Consider the following 19,330-nt stretch of genomic DNA (forward strand, 5'->3'; position numbering starts at 1 on the left):
ACCAAACTTCACATCTGGAGTCTCTGTGGGATTCGTGTCAAGGAATGCTACATGTTGAGGCTTTACTCTACTAGGGGAGGGCAGTAATGAACAAATAGCCTGTTGTAATATGAAATCTGGACACCTAGATCCTATAAAGTGTAAAATTAGGCACTCAAGAGAGAGAATATGGACGTCTTAAATTAAGATGAAAATGAAGCGTCCTGTATATTTCTTGTCCTGTCAGGTCCTCCAGCAGTGCTCTGAATAAGCCATCAGAGGCAGGGGGAGGGAAGGGGGACATTAAAAGCCTCTTTTTCTCAAGCACATGTATATAGAAGCTAAATAGTTTCAAGGAAGAAGTAAGTTTTGTATTCTCAAGCATGTTTTATTTTTGCTGTTTCACTTCACTTGAAAGGATATAACCACAGGTAGGTTATGGTATACAAGGCAAGCTTGTCCGCAGGATGAACAAATGGAGATCCATTCTAGAACTGATGACAAAATCATCATAATACCCAGAAATGGCTGTTCTTAAGCCCAACAAGGAGTCATACTATATGCAGTATGGTAGAGGCATAGTTTCTTGTCTGTCATCTTTCTGGGTTTCTGTTGTGAAAACTCCCAGGCTGACTCAGTTGCAAAGCAGGTTCTGGGCAAGAATTAGTTTAAGTAGAGCAGTTTTAATAGCCCAGGAGTCAGCTTCTCAGGAGGAAATGCCACATCTCTGAGCTGGTGGATATTTGCATTTAGATGACTGCACAAAATTTGAGTTCAGCACCAAATGAAGACACAGAAACTGCACAATGAATTGTGGCTGCTAGAAAAAGAAAAGCTTGTACAGTGATGGAACTATGTTAAGAGAAGGGTGGGAGGGGATGAGAACTACTCAAAGTCCTGCGTTACAGACAGTTTCATTGCCCCAGTTATAGAAAGGTAAAGCTGGCTGTAGACTGCAACCTAAACATCCAACTTGTCAGATGCCCAGGCTAGTGGATTCACTGCAGATGGTTGTGTAAGACTTCAGGCAAAGAAGGCAGAAAGACAGGGGAAATCAGTGAGTGAAGTGGTCTTATGGAAGTCCTCAGTACATCAGAGTAGACCTGAACTAAGTTAAATGTCTATATGTTATATTTACCTGTACAGAGAAAAAAATCAGGTGAGTGCTTTTTCTGTTCAAAGTATATGCTAGCAGATTGCATTTTATTTAGGAGATGTTTAGGAATTAAACTCAAAATTAACAGTGTCACTTTGACACTGATCTGACCAAGCCTTTGTGCAGAAAGCGCTATTGATGGTGCTTTCGACAGCCAGTGATTTTAAAATCAGCGTGTTATTGCAGGCAGGAGTCTTTTGGTTCTCCACTTCCTGATTTTGCTATTGGAGCTAGGCTGGAGAGAGTTTGCAATATTTAAATCTAGCATTTGTCAGAAACTTTTCTTCATCTTGCTGTATAAATATCAAAATGATGAAGAACCGCCCCCCCCAATCAAATCTGTTATCCCCAGTGTCTGATCTTGATGATGGTTGTGAGTTCTCAGCTGTAGTTACTGAAGCATTTAATGGGAATCCTGCTCACCCGGGAGTGCAGTTTCTATCAGTTTTGGCCTTTCAAACCTCATATCTGTTTCATAAGGCAATGTCGGATTAAGCCCAGATTTCATTAAGACGTGCAACAATCTTTCGCACTTTTGGGAGGATCCTTTGGGAGCCTAGCATAGAAATGGATATGTCTTGTTATACTGCGTATAATGTTCGGGTAGCTCTGTATTTTAAGCAATGAAGTAGTAAGCTTCCAGTACTCCAAGGGAAATCCTTATCAGCTGTTATTTTGAATTGTGTGGGACATAATCCGTATTCTTTAATAAAATAATACAGGAAAGAAACTTATTGGAGTCAGTGAGGGGTTTTGTTTCTGTAATGGAATGTGTGATAATAGATCATACACTCATTCCTCCTCACTGACTTAACTGTGAAACTAAATGCTTGGTGGTTTTGAGATATAAATGCAACAGGGCAAGGATTAATGACCTCACATTTTTAAAAAATTAAAATACGTAGAGCAAACATGAAAATACTTAAAATTGCTTGAGAAATGTAAGATCAAATGAGAACTGAAAATAACAAATTTAATTATGCTTTTGCCTGTACTATTGTATGCTGAAGTCTGATAATGAACATGTGGAGCAAGGTTAAGAGCACTTCTGAGTTGGGGAGACAGCTAGTGTGCAGCATGGTTATCATTACTTTTCTTTTTGCTTTTCCTGAAGCAAGGACCATTGTTTTCTGACATTATTGCTAATAAAGGTGTTGAATTTTTCATCTTTTTTTTCATATAATGAGAACAGTTAGTGTAGCTGGAAAATGCAGTATTTTTAATAGGTCGCTTAAGTTACGTCTTGCGTCTTGTGGTGATGTGCATGCACGTGCCACAAAAGGATGTAGCCTTAATTCCAGTGAGCAGAGCCTCTGACTCCTGACTGCTTCACATCCTGCCCAGGTAGCAATGCAATAAGCATGCTGTTCCTCTGGTTCAGCTTCTGTGTGGTACGTAAGCGTGCCGGCTGTATGTAAACGTAGGAGAAGGTATGTTGGATTTCAGCAGTTTGTTGTCCTCAAATACCTTGCTGAGTCAGGGCCTCCGTGGGAAACGTTCTCGTCATGGAAGTCAGTTTGGGAAGTGTGGGTAGAGGTGCTCTGCAGGTGCAGGAGTGAAGTTCAACACCAGCGTTGTGTTTTGGCAATCACAGCTTACTGTACAGGCCCTTCTCACCCCTTGGAATGACTGTAATAATTGCTTTGACAAATATCAATCAGGCTTCCTGCGCAAATGTTTCACAGACTGAAATGTTGTGTTTGAATTGCTTGAATTCTAATTACTTCATTCACATGCACAGCATGTATTTTTCCTACAGAGTCAGAAGCGAGAGCATTGGCTAAGGAGAGGCAAAAGAAAGACAATCACAACTTGAGTAAGTTTTGGTTCTTCGCATTTTGCACCAGTTCTAGTAATGATTTTACGCATTAAACATTTGAATGCTGCTGGTTTAAATCTGAACAAGACACTGCAAGTAGTATATAGTACCAGTTCATTATGTTATGCCCATAGAGGAAATATCTTGAATTCTTGTGAAATGTATGCTTAAACCTACTATTGAATTTTAAACTCTATTTTTTTTTTCAATAAACCAAGTGAACAGGTGGTTGTTATCAGTGGAATTACTGGGAACAACATTTGATACAGCTGCTTTTAACAAATCCACCTTGCACAATTTTGCCCTTTTTTTTTTTTCCCCTTTGTTAAACTAATCTAAAATCTTAGCTATGTGGTCAATTTGTGACTTTAAACATCAGTGTGCACCCTCAGTGTGGCAATTTTAAAAATCCTGCTTTTGAAGGGAACACTTATTTCCAAGTTGGAAAAAACCATTTTAAAGTAATGAGCATCTTGTGACTTAAAGGATCCTTAAGTTGTCCTTTTATACTTTTTATTACTAGAAGAAAGGAACTGTTTCATGCCTTGAGCTATTCAGAAGCCTTTTTCATAGCATGAAAAGCTAATGCAGGAAAATTGGTATTTAAGTTTAACTTTTGGATCCTCAGAAAGTTGCATCTGGAAGAGTATTTTTAAAAAAGAGCCTATACATTTTGTCCCTTTTCCTGCTTTGGGATTTCCTTGAGCATCTAAGTTTTTGTCTCTGAATTTGTCTGTGACGCTTTTCCCTAGGAAAACATTTGCTTCTCAGTTGAGTCTTATGCTAATGCAGCCATCCTGGTTTTTAGTGTCTCAGTTTAACTGCCACTTCAGCAGTCCCACATTTTTACAGTATAGACAGAACTTCCGTCTTAGTGTGTCCATGTGTAGGAGAGCAAAATAAATTACTCTGTTACTGGATTTTAAGCTTCAGGTGAACATTTTAAAGGTGCTTAAAGAAATCTTTGATGAAACACTTTGTATGTTGTAATTAAGTGTGAATATTACTTGTAACATTTGTGTTGTTTTTCCTGAAGTTGAACGAAGAAGAAGATTTAATATTAATGATCGTATAAAAGAACTAGGCACTTTGATACCCAAGTCAAATGACCCGTAAGTATAATGTGCCCAAGGAGACTGGGAGGGAGGTGTTTAAAAAAAAAAACCAAACAAAAAACCGAAAAAACTTAGGGGAGAAAAAGGATTTACAAAAAAAAAAAAATATCCTGAGTTTTGTTGTATGATCTTGGCACTCCCTGAGTGTAGAAATACATGAAGGTTCCATTATATTTTTTGTAGATTGTTTTGGGAGTTATTTTTTTCCCTTTTGGAACTTGCTGAAGTTACATTAATTTGTTGATTTTTGTCACAAAACAGTCACTGTACCGTTGTGCAGCAGCTCAGCACCCGGCAGGGCTGGGGTTGGTGCTAGGAATGACTGCCTTACCAGAGGTCGAGTTGTCAGGATGTGAAACCTTAGTCTAGTCTCGCTGCTTAGCTGGCTGCCTGACTGCTTGTCTTGCTAAATGATTCTTTTAATTTATTAGATGTCATAGCTTGGCAAGACAGAACCAATCCCTCTTTCTGTGAAAATGGAGGGCAGTTCATCAGGGAAGCCATCATATTCCCCTTCCCACCAAGAAAAAAGCAGCAAAATAAAGAACATAGCTGTGTGTCTGTTCACTGATAATTCGCCAGTGTTTCTGGTAATTTCCCAGTAGTTCTTTTAGGTAACTTTATTGCTACTAACTTGTCTTAACACTTTCCCAATGCTGATTCAGTAGCAAGGAACCCCCCTTGCTCTGGAGCTTGAAAGTGTCACTTAAATCTGAATCAATGCCCCGTGAGACTTTTGGGGAGAGTTTCCATTATTTTAAGGCAGATGCTCATGGAGCAACTTATAGCTACTCTTCAGAGAGGCTGCTCAGCTTCCTCTAAGGCAAGCAAGACAATATTGCGCAGTATCAACCTACGGGACAGGTGGATCTTTGGTCTGATGGTCTGCAGTAAACTTTTTTTTAAAATTTAAACAAAGTAAGATGATGTGGGGGAGATGATGATGCAGGCAGCCTCTCTCTCTAAAGCGGGTGTGGGAGGATTAGTGTGGGAGAAGCAGTATGGGAGGCATGCAACTGCCTGACTGAAGAACCATCACCTCTAGGCTGCAACGCGGCATTTGTGTTTTATCCAGGGTTTAAAGTACTTGAATATGCTGCTGTATTGCGCTCTTCTCTTCCTACCGTAACACAGCTGCGATACAGTGCCACCAGGAGGGCTATCGCTTGCTGCTTCTTGGGAGCTAAAGAGCCTCAGGTCTTTCTCCCACAGCAGCACCAGGTCATATATGATCCTTTTAATTCCCCAGCCAAAATCGGGCATCACCCAGCTAGCAAACCGTGCCACGTTTTGAGAAAGAGTCTTGCGGGGATTTGTTGTTGTCTCTCAGCCTTGCCGTAAGGCAACGAAAGGAGCCCCCGGGTCTTCAGTGGCTCTTGCGCAGCGCTGGTCCCAAACTGCGCAGAAGGCAGGGGCTTGGCCCCGGGGGGGGCTTTGGGGAGCCTGGGGGGGCCGCAGGGCAGCGCCTGGGCTCTGTGCCTTCGGCTGGGCCGGGGCTGGGGCAGCCTGCTTCGCAATAGCTGTGCTCTGGCCCCCTCTAGTGCATTTCAAATGCCTTCTGTATGCATGAACTTGGAATAAATACTAGCCAGGTGTTACGTATATGTGAGGTGTAATCATAGCTGCTGATGTGAAGGTAATGATTATAAAATAAAGCCTCCCTGAGAACCTTAACTCTTCCTTTTTTATTGATTTCAAAGGGATATGCGCTGGAATAAGGGAACGATTCTAAAAGCCTCGGTGGACTACATCCGTAAGCTGCAAAGAGAACAGCAACGCACGAAGGAGCTTGAGAACAGACAGAAGAAGTTGGAACATGCCAACAGGCACCTGCTGCTCAGAATACAGGTTTGCTGATAAATAAGCTGCAAGTGCTCTTGTTGTTGCAGTGTGTGGCTGCAAATAATGGTAACTGAAGCTGGTTTGTAGAAATATGAGCTGGAAGGAACCATCATTTTAATTAATGGTGACCAACGCTGAGATGTCTGCAGAGATGTTTCCAGAAAAAAACCCAAGATACACTAGTTTAAAAAAAAAGTAAAATAAAGTCCCAACACTCTAGTAAAGCAATTAGGACTGGTCTATTTTTGGTCTACCATGGCCAACATAAGTTGCAAACCATCCTATAAAAAAGGTTTGTATGCTAATATTTTTTTCTGCATGCAGACCTAAGAAATTGGGACTTCATTTATCATCTGTTTGTTGATAGTGATGAAATTCAGTTCAGCTGTTTGGGAGTATGTTCACTTTAGTTGTCTTGTTTGTGGAGGTTTTTTGACCTGTAGCTTTAGTGCTTTTTTTCTTTTCTTCTGAAGCTGTTTCGGACAAATGGCAATAAATGAAATCTTTTTGTTTTGCTTGTGGATTTTCTAAATTATTTGGGGACCAATCCAGGCCCTCTCTGTCAGAAAAGCTCTGCAGATTGCTGTCTTTTACATCTGATCTCTTATTTCTTCTCTTGACCGGCATCTCCCTGATGCTCTGCAGGAACCTGTCATCTGCTTTCTGGTGGAGGGTAAATACTGCTTGCAGGACAAAATGGGCAGGGAGGGCAGTATTGGTGACAGATGCTGCAGCACTGTATCTTGAGTTCCCCATAGGTATCTTGGGGTCTGGCAGCTGTATTTAATGTTGAAGCTGCCTGGCTTGTCTGACAGCAGTTGCAGAGAAGCACACCTAATGTGAGGGCTCCAAGAGTTTTTGCAGCAAGACAGCCAAGAGCTAGGGATGCTGAGCTGCTTTTTTTTGTCCGAAGAGCTATGGTTTGTTGTCTTCCTTGTTCCTTGAAGTCTGTAGGGCTGTAAAACAGTTATCCTGTTCAATGCTGAAAAGCAGTAGGTGGCATGAATATGCTTTGTCCATGGGTCGTTGCCTTTTTAGATTCACCCAGGTTCCCAATAGCCTATATTACACTGAGATTTGGGGCGAGAACTCCATTTCTCTAATTAATTCCTTTGCTTTCACCTCAAGCTGGATAGGAAACCTTAGCTTTGCACCCTATACAGCTTTTGTTGTCAACTCTCTTCTCCAGGTGGGCAAAGATAGCTGGCTATCCGCCCCCTCTTCATAAAAGGGTAATTAAAGAAGCGTATCTAGAATTGGGTGTGAGAACACCTAACACAGAGACAGCGATGTCCCAGATACTCTCGTGTTGCTACTCACCTGCAGTGTGAACAGCTGAACTCTGCATGCAGGCTGCAGTGTGCCAGGCTTGCTGCTGTGTCAGGAGACCCCTGAACCACAGCAGGGCTAATCCACAAAGTAGATAATGAAGCTAGAAATACCTGAGAGTCAAGTGTGGCAGTAAACAGCTTTAAAATAGAACAGGCTGGGTTGAGCTTCAGCGCAGTTTTTGTGCTTTGTTGGACAATCTGTTTGCTGGAGTGAGATGATAAAGATGTGCAACCCTTCTGCAGAGCAACATCAAGCAGTGGTATTTCAAAGTTAAGTCAGATCACTTTTTAAGCATCTTCCATCCTCCTTTGCATTATCCATCTGCTCTGGCTCCTTCTTCAATCAAAAAAACATAAAAACCAGACCCTTGAATAATGGGCAATACAACTGGCAGCAAATAACCTAGTCTTTTTTTTTCCATTTTTGCGTTGATTCTGATTAAGCACAGAGTAAGAAACTCCTGATTTTGGGACATTAGCTGATGGAATAAGTGCTTCTTTGTTCCACCTTCTCCATTGATCTTGCAGTGTGCCATTACAAGCTTGTTGTCTTAGCTTGAAAATGGAAAAAGGCCTATTAATCAAGCTCAGTGACAGGAATATCCAGAAACAGTACAATCACAACAGTGATTGTGATTGCCTAACATAATGCATAAGTAGAAGCAAAACATCTCTCTTACTGCTGCATTTGTGAAAGGGCATTTAAGTGAATTCTTCTATTATCTGTTTTCAGTCAAGTGCATCTGTATGATTAAATGTGAAGGTGGGACTTAAACTTTTCATGAAGATTCGAAGAATCCTGGCTGTGACTTGCCTATAATATTTCAGTGCAGGAATAGTGTTGCTCAGTTTCGGCTGACCTCTTTGCTGCCAGCTCTACCGGACTTGTAGAATGAGAAATGTCCCTTCCAGTGTCTCGGCAGGAAATGACAAGCATCATATAGACATGCTATGCCTTCACATACGACTTTTTAAAAAGTACTGAGCCTATGCTTCTGCTATTTCACTTTTTTTTTTTTTCTCCCGACTTTTAAATGCTTTCCTCACCTGACCTGATGCCAAACTTGCCTACTGTGGCACTGGTTTGGGAAGAGGCCCAGGGGGAAATGTGTCTGTTCTACAGAGCACTGGGTTTTGGCTCTGGTGTAGGTCCTGAGGAGAAGTGTGGAGGACCTGTGTGGGGTGGTGTTCACCCACCTCTACAAGAGACTGATGTTCAGGTGACAGACTGCGGGCAGGATTGTACAAGGTGCAAGCACTCGTTGCTACTGGAAAGGGAGGGAACGGTTTGTGTACAACAGAAGGAAACTAAGTCGCAGTACACAAGAGCGTAAGATGACAGATTTTGCTTTCAGGTTTTTTCTTAATTTGTCCCTTATCCTCCTTCACAGGAACTTGAGATGCAAGCTCGGGCACACGGACTGTCCCTTGTTCCATCTACAGGCCTTTGCTCCCCTGACATGGTCAACAGGGTCATCAAACAAGAACCTGTGCTGGACAACTGCAACCAAGACATCATGCCGCACCACACAGACCTGTCTTGCACTACCACCCTCGATCTCACTGACGGTACCATCACCTTCAGTGACAACCTCGGAAACGTGACTGAACCGACTGGCACTTACAGCGTTCCTGCAAAAATGGGATCCAAACTGGAAGATATCTTGATGGACGATACCCTCTCCCCTGTCGGAGTAACTGACCCGCTGCTTTCCTCTGTGTCCCCTGGAGCATCGAAGACGAGTAGCAGGCGGAGCAGCGTGAGCATGGAGGACACCGATCATGCTTGTTAGCATACACTTGGCACACCTTTCATAAACTGCTTTGTTTCTTGATCAGTAGATTAAATAATTTACCTTTTGTAGAATTTTTTGATTTTTTTTTTTCCTTGTGCTTCATCAGTAGCCCAGTGTGTGTGCGTGTGTGTATATATTATATATATAGGATTTTTTTTAGAATTTTTGTGAAGAAACTTGTATATTCTATTTTAAAACTACCAATGCCTCCAAAATATTGTACAGCATATGTACAGTATCTGTGAACTGGATTCACCAAGAACTTTGAACTGGTCAAATCTACTCAAAGCAATAGAATTACAAATGAAGAGTCTGTTTCTACTGGGGGGGGAGGGGGGAATCGTAGAATTGTAAATGCAACCTATTTACTTGGAAACAAAATGTAAAGTTCAAGAATGTAAAGAAACCAAAAAAAAAAAAAAAAAGTCCAATTTGTAATTGTATTAATTGAATAGTGCTGCCTTAAAGATACAGTGTCCCTCAAACGTTGGTCTTTACATGACAAGTGTTTAGGGAAAAATACCCACCCTACTCCACTCAGAATACAAGCAAACAAAAAAAAAGTGTTAAGACATCCTGATTGTGTTGATTGTGATATAAAATGCTGTTGCTGAAAATTGCAGGGAGATGCAAGTCTCTTTCTCAGAGTGCTGTTTAATTTTACTCTGAGCTGATCTGGGTTTTCCTTTTGATCATGGTTCGAGTTTTTCTCTTAGATTTTTATTTTGTTTTGAAACACGCATTGATGGCTTGCCAACAGTAAACCAAGCAGGAGCACTGTAAGTTGGTATACACTCTTTGGACAAAAAAAAATTGATACATCAGCTGGGCGCATTATGTTGTACATATCTAATTGGCTTTATTTTTTTTAAATTGCATTGTACAGTTTATTTTGATTTGCATGGATTCCTTAGTTATCCTCAACTTTTTGTTTTAAATATATTTGTATTTCATTTGTAAGATTTTTGCCTCTTAATATTGCAACAATTTTTTGACATTTTTAAAACTCATTGGAAGTTTTCTGCGTTCTTTGTAAACACTTGAAAGGAAGCTTTTATGCAGGGTTCTGTGTTTTAAGAGAGATTTTGAGAATATTTTGTATATTACAGTCTCACTTTGAAAATGTTTTTAAACACATTTAAGGTAGAGTACAAATTTAGATTAGGTAATAAAACAACTCTGTAGAGAAACTGAACTTACATATTTATTTTTAGTGATACAGAAAAAAGTAGTAATATGCTTGGAAACATAACTATGTAGTTAATATACCCGTTATAGTAATTTTGTGTTTTATTTCAGCACTGGGGCTGACATAAGAAAAAAACAAACAAACAAACAAAAAAAAGAGTAAATTACTGTATCTGCAAATAACTGTTACTTGATAACAATGTTATTATTTTTTAACATGCAACAATGTTGTAAAAGTAGTTCGGTGCATTATCTACTCAAGTGTAGTCCTATGCAATAACGGTAGTTATACTTGTATTATATCAAGCCTAGGTGTTTTACAGAGGTGACATGTGGTGTTACGAGCTAGACGGATTGAATGGATTTCTCAATAGCAGCCTACAGCTGACTCGCAAGCGGCAGGCAAGCGTATCTCGTTCAGAATGAAGTGCCTTAAACTCTAGTTGTAGTCTTCCTTGACTAGCACTGACTGAAGTGTGGCATAGGAGAGAGCTTTAGGGTGGTGTTTCATGGGATGTTGAAGTGTAGCATGGTGCCTACGTATAGAAAACAAAAGAGCTTCCCGTTCTCCTTTGTGCTACACTGGAAATTACATAGGATAAGTGAAACGGTTAGTGACTTGAGTGCCAGTTTGGCAGGCTTCATAAGGAAACCTTGGTCGCAGCAGTTAGTTAGTGTTCAGAAATCAAATGTGAATTGGGTAGCGATGGGGCAGCTGGGGACGACGTCGGGAGTTCCCGTAGCCCGTGGCGTGGCTCGCTGAGCTTTCACCCAAACGTTTCCCCGCGGAATGGTTCTTGAAGCGTCCCCTGCCCGGCCCCGCTCCTCCCGGCGCTGGTGGTGAGGGGCGCGGGGCTCGGCGGGGACGCAACTTGCTGTTACGGTACTCTGGGGTCTACCTTCGTGTCGCTCTTTTCCGTGGCTGTCGCTGGCTGCGTCCGGCTGTCTCCGTTTCTGCTTGAGCAGCGAGCTGTGTGTTAGCATTGATGCAACCACCGGGTTGTGGCTTTTTTTTTGGTTTTTTTTTAAATTTTTTTATTTTTATTTTTTGAAGGAGGAGCTGGAGTTAGATTATAATGATGCCTCTCCCCCCCCCCACCCCAGACAGCTTTTGGGAATGTGTCTTTCCTAGGGTAGTGAAGCTCTGGCCCAGGGCAGGACCCGGGAGCCTGCAGGATGCGCTGCGGCCGTCGTGGCCCTCGGGCAGGGAAATTCTCTGCAAGGCAGCTGTGCCGTAGTTAGCTCCGAGTCGAGTATGCGGGTACAGGCTTCTGGTGCTGCCGTTTGGTAATGGTGACAGGTAAAGAAAATCAGGGCTGTAAAATGCTTGTAAGCTGTAACACAGGGTTGCGTTACCCTTCCCCATTAAAATGGGACAGCTCTGCAGCATTGTACAAAATCAGGGCGTGCTCGCTTGAGTGTAGTAACTGAAAACCACTGAATATGTTAAATAAGGCTTTGGGTTGATGCCCGTGCTGGGCATTCAGAAATTGAAGTCTAGACTGTGGTATATAAATATTTTTCAAGCTTATGTGAAACCACTGGTACTCACTGACGGCCATGACTTGATTTTTGGCTACATGCTGTGTGGAGACGAGTTAGGATTCAAGGAAAACCGTTACATCAAGAGCTGGATTTCTTGATAAAAGTCGCTGCGGCCCCAGCAGCTGTGTTGCGTGTTCCCCGTACGTTGTGTTGCTCTGGGGTAACGTACGACTCGGCTGTGCCCTGCTCGCTCTTCACCCCGTGTTCCCTTAGGCTACAGCCCTCCTCTGGGTTTGCCCACCCTTTGAATGGAAGCATGTTGACACTGCAGTGGGGACATCTCTAGGAGACGTGGAGCTCCAGGCGGGTGCGAACTGGAGACGTCTTTGCCCGTTCGAGCATTGTGAACGTGTGGCCCTGACGTTTTACAGGGGATCGATGGCAGAGGACAGGGAGAGCAATTACAGGCAGGGTTTGGCATGAACTGGGTGGAGCGAGATGGACAGAAGTTGTTGCCCAGTCTGATGATGGTGTCTTGTGTGACACTGGGCCGGCAGTGGCTTTCCTGAGCGGGTGGATGGGGGACCTACCAGTTCTCACTTTGCCAAAGCCATGCAACAAGCAGGAGCGTGCAGAGTACCATGAAGTTCTTCCTTACTGCTTTTGGCCTCTAAAGCAATATTTAACTCTTACAACCTGTAAAAGCAAAAAGAAGGTACATAAGGAAAGCACAAAGCACAAAATAATGCACTTACATTTATGTTGTTTGACATAAAATGCACTGGGGGGGAAGCTGATGTTGATAATAGTATAAATACCTATATTTCTTGAAAAAGTGACATTAATTACTGCCTCTTGCTATGATGCTTGGTACTGTAATGTTGATATTCATCTGCTGTTGACTGCAGCAATAATTTGTGTATGGTCCATAGCACTGTAAATTATGGATCAATATTAATGTATCCAATGAAATAATTTGAACTGTTGTTCTTGATAGATGGATTAAAGCATTTGGTTTTTCACATATGTCTGTGTAAGCCACTCGTTTTCCATGTAAGTGAATCTTGTTTTTCCGTGCATTTGGAGTCCCAGCAGTGCTCCTGTGTTTGTGACTTGGCGCTGGATGTGTCCGTGTTCCTGACCTGGTGTCGGTCAGCAGCCCCGGTTGTACCGCAGCTGTCCGGTTGTGTTTGTATTGCGGTAGCACGGGGGGAGACGGAGCTACGGATCAGGCCCCGCTTGGGCTTTGCAAATACACACCGAAGCGGATAGACCCCAAACTTACGGTCCAGCGTAAGGAACAAAACAGGTAGACGTGGAAAAACATCATTGCCTCTCTCCCCTCCCGTGGGCTCTTGCCTTTCGCCTCCCTCCCTTCTCAAAGGAGTGTCTCCCAAAACCGCCCCCGGCTGCGTTGCCCTTCGCCTCCCGCCAGATGCCCTGTGTCAGGCATGGCCTCGGTGAGCCCTCGGGGTACCTACACCTCTTCGCCACGCTGTCACTCCTGCAAGGTCACCTACCCCCAGCAGTCCTACGCAGAAGCATCTCACCACCTCCTCCGGCTGACCTGAGCAGGGAGAGATCCCCGTCCTCTCTCTGCTCGCCCGCGGGGTCGCTCCTCTGAACCCCCCGCTCACCTAATGTGCAGACGTCTGCTCCTGGACCGTGCTGGGAGCTGCAGCTAGTGCTGGTTAGGTCTTGTTTTGTCTTCCCATCTTCGTCGTTTCTCCCTGTCTCTCTGTTGCTTTCATCCCTTCTGGTCTTGTTCTTGGACATGCTGTTGCTTACTGTGCTCACAGCGTGGAGTCCTCGCCGTCTCTGTGGACGTTGCTGCAGCAGCAGTGGTGGCTAATGCCTATCCTCTCATGGGTTTTAAGCCCAGAATACAACCAACAGAAGTCTTGAATTTGGCCTCTCTTGAAAATCTGAAACCTATTAGGAGTAGCAAATACTTAATTCAGTTGCGATTAAAACTGACTAGCTGTCCTGCATCACTCAGTTTAAAAAACAACCAAACAAAAAATGCTGGGCGAAGCTACCTGACCCTGCTAGGAGTACAGTAGAAAAGCCCTGCTCCCTCTTTGTAGAAGATACTTGAGTTAAAGCTTGTGTTTCCAGCAGGCTTTGTATTGCTATTTCTTCAAAAATGCAGCACGGTGTTAGAATGTGGCATTGTAGTACTGCAATTGGGAATGTTTTTATGAGCAGCCTAGGATATAGTTTCTAATTTAAGTTTGAGATTGTAGATGCATTTTGGCTTTCCTTTTGGTGGTCAGTTGTGCCAGCGCTGTTTTGGGAGTGAATTTCTTGTCGGTGGGAGCAGCTCTGGGTTTTGGCTGGGTTGCAGAACGCGGGAGGAGCGGGAAGAAAACCCGTCGCGGGGATAACGGCTGTAAGTAGTTGCTCAGTGTGTGTCAGCAAAGAGCTGGCAGCAGATGTGGTTAGAAGCCTTTTAGTTCCTTTGGACAAGCCTGAAAAATTCTGCGCGGGGTAAGAAAGCGTATGTTAAGGCCGCCAACACCCGGTGGGGTCTGGTTTGCTGGAAAGCCCCGTGGCCGGGCTGTGGGACGCTGTGGGGCTCGGCTGCGTGGTGCAGCGGCGCGGCAGGGTCCTGCCACCGTGTCACCGCATCGCGCTTTCCTTCGAGGAGACGCACCTGGGAGCTCAGCCGCTCTCGATGCGGGCAAGGAGACGGTGATTACGTTGCTTCTGCAGGTTCAGCAGCTGCTGCTCCTTTTGCTGTCGCATCTGGGGGTAGTCCCGGCTCTGGATGGTGGTCGTACTCTGTTTCTGCAGCTCCTTTGAGATCCGCTTGCTTAAAATTGTAGGGATGTGGCTTGAAAAAGCGTCCCTGACTTATTAAAATCAGTAAGATTTAATAGGATGCTTGCTCGCAGGTTAAATGCATGTGCACTGACCATCGCTGTTGCCTTTGCCTGTGATCCGAAGTGCATCCTTACTTCAAACTGCTCTATTTTTAACCAAGTTTTTGAACGCGACTCTCTTAATGGGCATGTGTCGAGGCTCGCGTCTCCACCGCAGCCTGAAGCTGCAATTTCTTCCTTTTGATGACTTTCTCACCTAGCTTGCAAAGGAGCGAGAAGCCTTCTGTGGAACTCCGGCAGTGCTGAACGTGGACAGACGCTCTCGTTTGCGATTCCCTGGAGAGAAGGCAGCTCCCAGCCCTTCGTGCTGCTGCTCTTCTACCCCATCCCTGTGCTTCCCAGGGCTGGGGTCACTGGGGCTGAGGCACCGTCGTGCTCTATGATCGCAGAACGAAGCGATGGTTCCTGTGACAGACCTCTACGTTAACGCTGTCCAAGAGCTGCACGAGGCAATGAGAAGGCTGCTACGGTCAGTAGGACGAGCCAGGGCATGCAAAGCATCTAAATATTGATTGCTCTTTTAACGTTTTTATAAAAATCACCATGGGGTCGATGTACACGGTTGCGTATTGCGGATACTGTCTCAAAGGAGCTACGGGAGGAATCCCGAACGCCCGACGCGTCTGCTGCGGGCAGGGGAGCTGAACTGGGTGTCTGGGGCGGCTGTGGGACACCGGCAGAGGCTTTGGGAGCTGGGCACGGCCCGGCAGCGGTTGCCTCGCCGTAGCCATCGGTAGGTAGGGCAGCCGCAATTATTTGGGAGGGAGAGCAGGCGCCCGGCTCTAGCGCGAAACCCGGTGCCGGAGCGCGGTGCTCGTCCCGCGGGAGCGGTGCCGGGCCGGCCGCTGGCAGGGGTGCGGGATGCGCCCTGCGTTCCGAGCGGGGTTTGGCAGATGGGACACACCGCGCTGGGCGCTCTGGTCTCGCTCAAACGCTTTGCCTGCTTTTTCGCCGTACAGCGGCGCCTCTCCAGAGCTCCCCGCTCCCGCCGGCTTTCCTCCTTTCCGCCTTTGATAGCAGCAAGAGTTAGGCATTAATTAAAAAAGCGGGGAACGGCACGCTCTTGTGGGGCTGCATCCTTTCCAGGCCGGCCTCAAAGCTGTGACGAGGGCAGGCTTCCCTCGGTGGGCACGGACCCCGCCGCCGGGATGATTTCGGCGGCGTCCCCCCGCGGCATCGCGCTCGCTCCAGGCCGGCACAGACCGGCGAACTCGCCTTGCTCGAAGGCGAGCTATGATTTAACACTGTCATTTGCGAGTCGTTTTCTCTGAACGCAGCGTGTAATTTGTAGCAGCGGTAACGGCTCCGGGCAGACAAGCGCAGAACGGTTGAGCACGTGTTGCGTTGTACGAGGAATTGGGCAGTGGGTCTGATGTTCAGCGCTCTTTGTTTGGCCGCTTTAAATACATTTAGTTGAAATCTTTTAGTGCCTTCGAGATCTCTGGCCTGATTCTCATTTTGCATTGGCTACATTGAGTGCTACTATTGAGTGGACGTGATTAATAACTGCTTAGATACTCCTTTATTAAAAAACATCAGAGCTCATAATCTTTCTCTTTTTTTTCTTTTTTTTTTTTTTTCCCTGCTGAAAAGCAGTTTCTAGAGCAGGTTGTTGCAAAAGAAATTGCTTTTCTTTTGCAGAAATTCATTTTTTGAAAAAAATACAGAACAGGTAAAGAGTAAAATAATTTCTTGTTCTCTGACCACTAAAGTAATTTTGTTCAAACAAATCCGTGAAGAACTTGTGCTGCGGAGAATCCAGCTGGGTCCCGTACCGCTTTCCACTTTTCTCTTTGGAGTAATACATCATTGAAGGTAATAAGAAAATAAGCAGAGATTTTAGGTCTAATGATAACAGTTCCATTTGAAAAAGCGGGAATTAAATCAAAGCTGAATAAATGGAAAAGAATTAAATTCATGCTAGACATTAAAAAAAAAATGCACTGCAAACAATGAGGCGTATTTTAAAAAGTCGCTGTTTTATTAATAATACTTTCCACCTCCTTTCCTTGATCTTTCGATGACAAGCCAGGCAGAGGCACTCTTTATCAGACACTGAAGCAATTTAGCTCCTGTCATATGCCTTTCTTGATATACACGTATTAGTCACACAGCCGTTTTATGTTCTTTAGCATATTTTAGTATATAATTAAAAATGCGGCTGTCTGCTACTAAGCAACCAAGCATGTCAGGGGTTGATTGTATTCTGTCACCCACAGCAGAAGGGAGGGTAAAAAATAATAATCATGTGTTCACTTTTCAGTCTTAATTGTGCTCCAGCTCCTTTGATATGTTGTTACACACACATGCCGGCTCCTGAAGATGGAGGCGAAGCCAACGTGTGGGAACGTCTGGCAGGTGACCCGCAGCCACGTCGCTGTCACCGGTAGCACATCAGTCCTAGATGCTGGGCTTTTTAACGTGTACGTGTAGTTTTGTGACTTTTCTGGGTTCAGTTTGGCTGGACCCTGCCAAGCCGCTGCTTGGCTTTCCGTGGGGCTGGAGTGCTAAATGCCTTTGGGCTCCTGAAAAGTCTCTCCCTGGACATTTAAAATAAGCAGCTCCAGCTGACGTTTGTCCTGTACCTCCTCCGTGTAGGTAGATGGGAGCAGGACTGCTGCACTGAAGGACACTGACTGTTGGGCAGCCGATAATCCTGCGCTCCATTCAGTTCTAGATTATCCGATGGGACCAACGGCCCGTCCGGCTCCCGGAGAGGAGGTAAACCGCTCACGAGCGGACCCGGGGGATCCCTGTAAACTCTGGGAGAGGAGCACCAGAGCTCCAGGGCTCCAGTCCCAGCTCATCTCCAAGAGGTAGCCGGCACCAGATGGGGCAGAGACAACCCGCACCTTCCCTCCCGGAGGCTCTCAGCACATTGTCCCTCAGCGCCGCTGTCCTTGGGGCTCCCTCACGCTCCTAAAAACCTCGGGTCCTCGTCCAGCCTCATGTTGCACCGTCCTTTTCTGTTCTAGCAAAAGGCTGACGGTGCAGATGGCTTCCCTGCGAGCGGGAGCGATGCTCTCCCCGCTCGGTGGCCGCTGTCGGGAACCGGCTGAATGACCCTATGTTTGACGTAGGACAAAGGACAAAATTTCATTGATATCCTCAGCCACAGGCTTATTTAACTCAGGGCGTTAGGGGATTATTTCTATGGGAAAACGTGGCTCTGAGGATGTGCTTTTACGCTGTTTGCTGCGAGGGCCCTGCGAGAGGTCGGCTTGGTAAGGTGGTAGTGTCTGTGTGAAACGTCGTCCTAAGCTAGAGAAACGCATGGCTCTGGAGAAGTGTCGAGGAAGTCTTTTTGTGTAATTTTAGGCACATCTTCTCTGGGCTCAAGAGGAAAAGGGAATTTATTATATCAGGTCTATTCCTCACTCCTCCAGTGTCCTTCTGTCTATCGAGCGCGTGCAAATGTACACATGCACGCACTGCATACAGCAATGGAATCGTTATTTTAAAAGTTTTCCAATTTTAGTAGCTTTTATTACTTCAGCAAACAGAAGACAGCACATCAGCACAAACTGGTATGACATAAGAAAAAAAAAAAAGCCGTAAATAATTCAAAGGCTGTTTGTTGATTGTGATTCCTTTGATTTAACCTCCCGGGAGAAGGATGACATTGCCTTTACGTTTTTCACAGTCAGCATCTGATATGTAATCTGGCCTGAGTCTGCGAGCATCCTGAGACGTGACACTGAGGCTGCTTGAAAATGATAAACTCTCCCTGATTTCTCTTGTTTTTCCCCCAGCTGACCTTATCTACCCGGAAAGCACTGCGATGGGGAAGGAGCCCCAGCCAGCCAGGTACGAGGAGGCCCGTGGCAGACACTCCATGAGGATGCCGGGGGGGTTCTGGGGTATAGCTTGGAGCTCAACTTTGTTCACAGGCAACACTGACTCAAATCGTACTGTATTTGTCACACCGGTGGCTTGCAGGGGTTACACAGTGAAACCACCGCTATACGTTTTGGCAGCAAGGTGAGCCTCCCAGCATGTCCTCTGTATCTAAGAGTCCCAAGACGTAGGATTCCCATGCTATCAAGATACAGGTCCTGTTGTGCTTCACAGCAGCGATATCTGCTGATCTGCGGCTACGTGCAGGTGCCTGTCATCAAAGCATGTCATTCTCTTACACTGGGAGCAAAGGCTGGCAGCTAAGTTTCTTTTTTTGCTAGTTTGAATGAGCTAAGAAAACCAGAAGATCTCAGAATGCCAAAACCGGTGAAGGAGATATCCCACTTCAAAGATTTTATATAGCACGGAGATTTTGTGTGGTGCCGTCAAGATGCGCCACTTCTTTTACATGGTCTATGAGCCAGATACACCTACTGACTTGAGGGGTCCAGCATCAAGCAATGGTGGGACAGCACTGTGCAAGGCCATGGCACATCCCAGGTTGGATTAACCAAAAGGATGAATAAATGCCACTCGCTTCCCCCAAAGGAGACAGCTTGTTATGAACTACACTATGGGCACGTGGTGGTTTTGCTTCTGAGTGATCAATTCTTGAGCGCTACACAAGTCTAATCAATTCCCTTTCAAATAGAGCCATTGAAAGAAGTAAATCGGGTCAGATGCCAATATTCTTCTTGTTCCATGCAGCTCTGGCGTGTACGGCGTTTCACAGGTGCTGCTGTATTTATCTTGTTTAAAATTCCGTCCTGCCTACTAACTTACGATGTTGAACAGCTCTACGCGTGGGGCAGGACCGTCAGCCCAGGCTCGCAGCTC

At 45.0% G+C, this 19,330-nt stretch overlaps 1 protein-coding gene across 12 annotated transcripts in view; it reads left to right on the top strand.

Annotated features, from left to right (window-relative positions):
• The window catches only part of MITF (melanocyte inducing transcription factor), a 112,658-nt gene extending 99,921 nt beyond the window's left edge, over positions 1 to 12,737 (top strand). For 6 of the 12 annotated variants that reach the window (XM_041118708.1, XM_041118706.1, XM_030043915.2 and 3 more), the window contains 4 exons: positions 2,877 to 2,951; positions 3,991 to 4,066; positions 5,770 to 5,917; positions 8,634 to 12,737. In XM_041118708.1, the coding sequence (XP_040974642.1) occupies positions 2,877 to 2,951; positions 3,991 to 4,066; positions 5,770 to 5,917; positions 8,634 to 9,035 (701 nt within the window). In that variant the 3' untranslated portion in view covers positions 9,036 to 12,737. The remainder of the gene's footprint in view (positions 1 to 2,876; positions 2,952 to 3,990; positions 4,067 to 5,769; positions 5,918 to 8,633) is intronic. The other 6 variants (XM_041118704.1, XM_041118707.1, XM_030043916.2 and 3 more) reach the window with 1 other exon arrangement.
• The last annotated feature ends 6,593 nt before the right edge of the window (positions 12,738 to 19,330 follow it).

This window comes from Aquila chrysaetos, chromosome 20 (genome assembly GCF_900496995.4).
Source record: "Aquila chrysaetos chrysaetos chromosome 20, bAquChr1.4, whole genome shotgun sequence".
Classification (NCBI taxonomy): Eukaryota; Metazoa; Chordata; class Aves; order Accipitriformes; family Accipitridae; genus Aquila; species Aquila chrysaetos.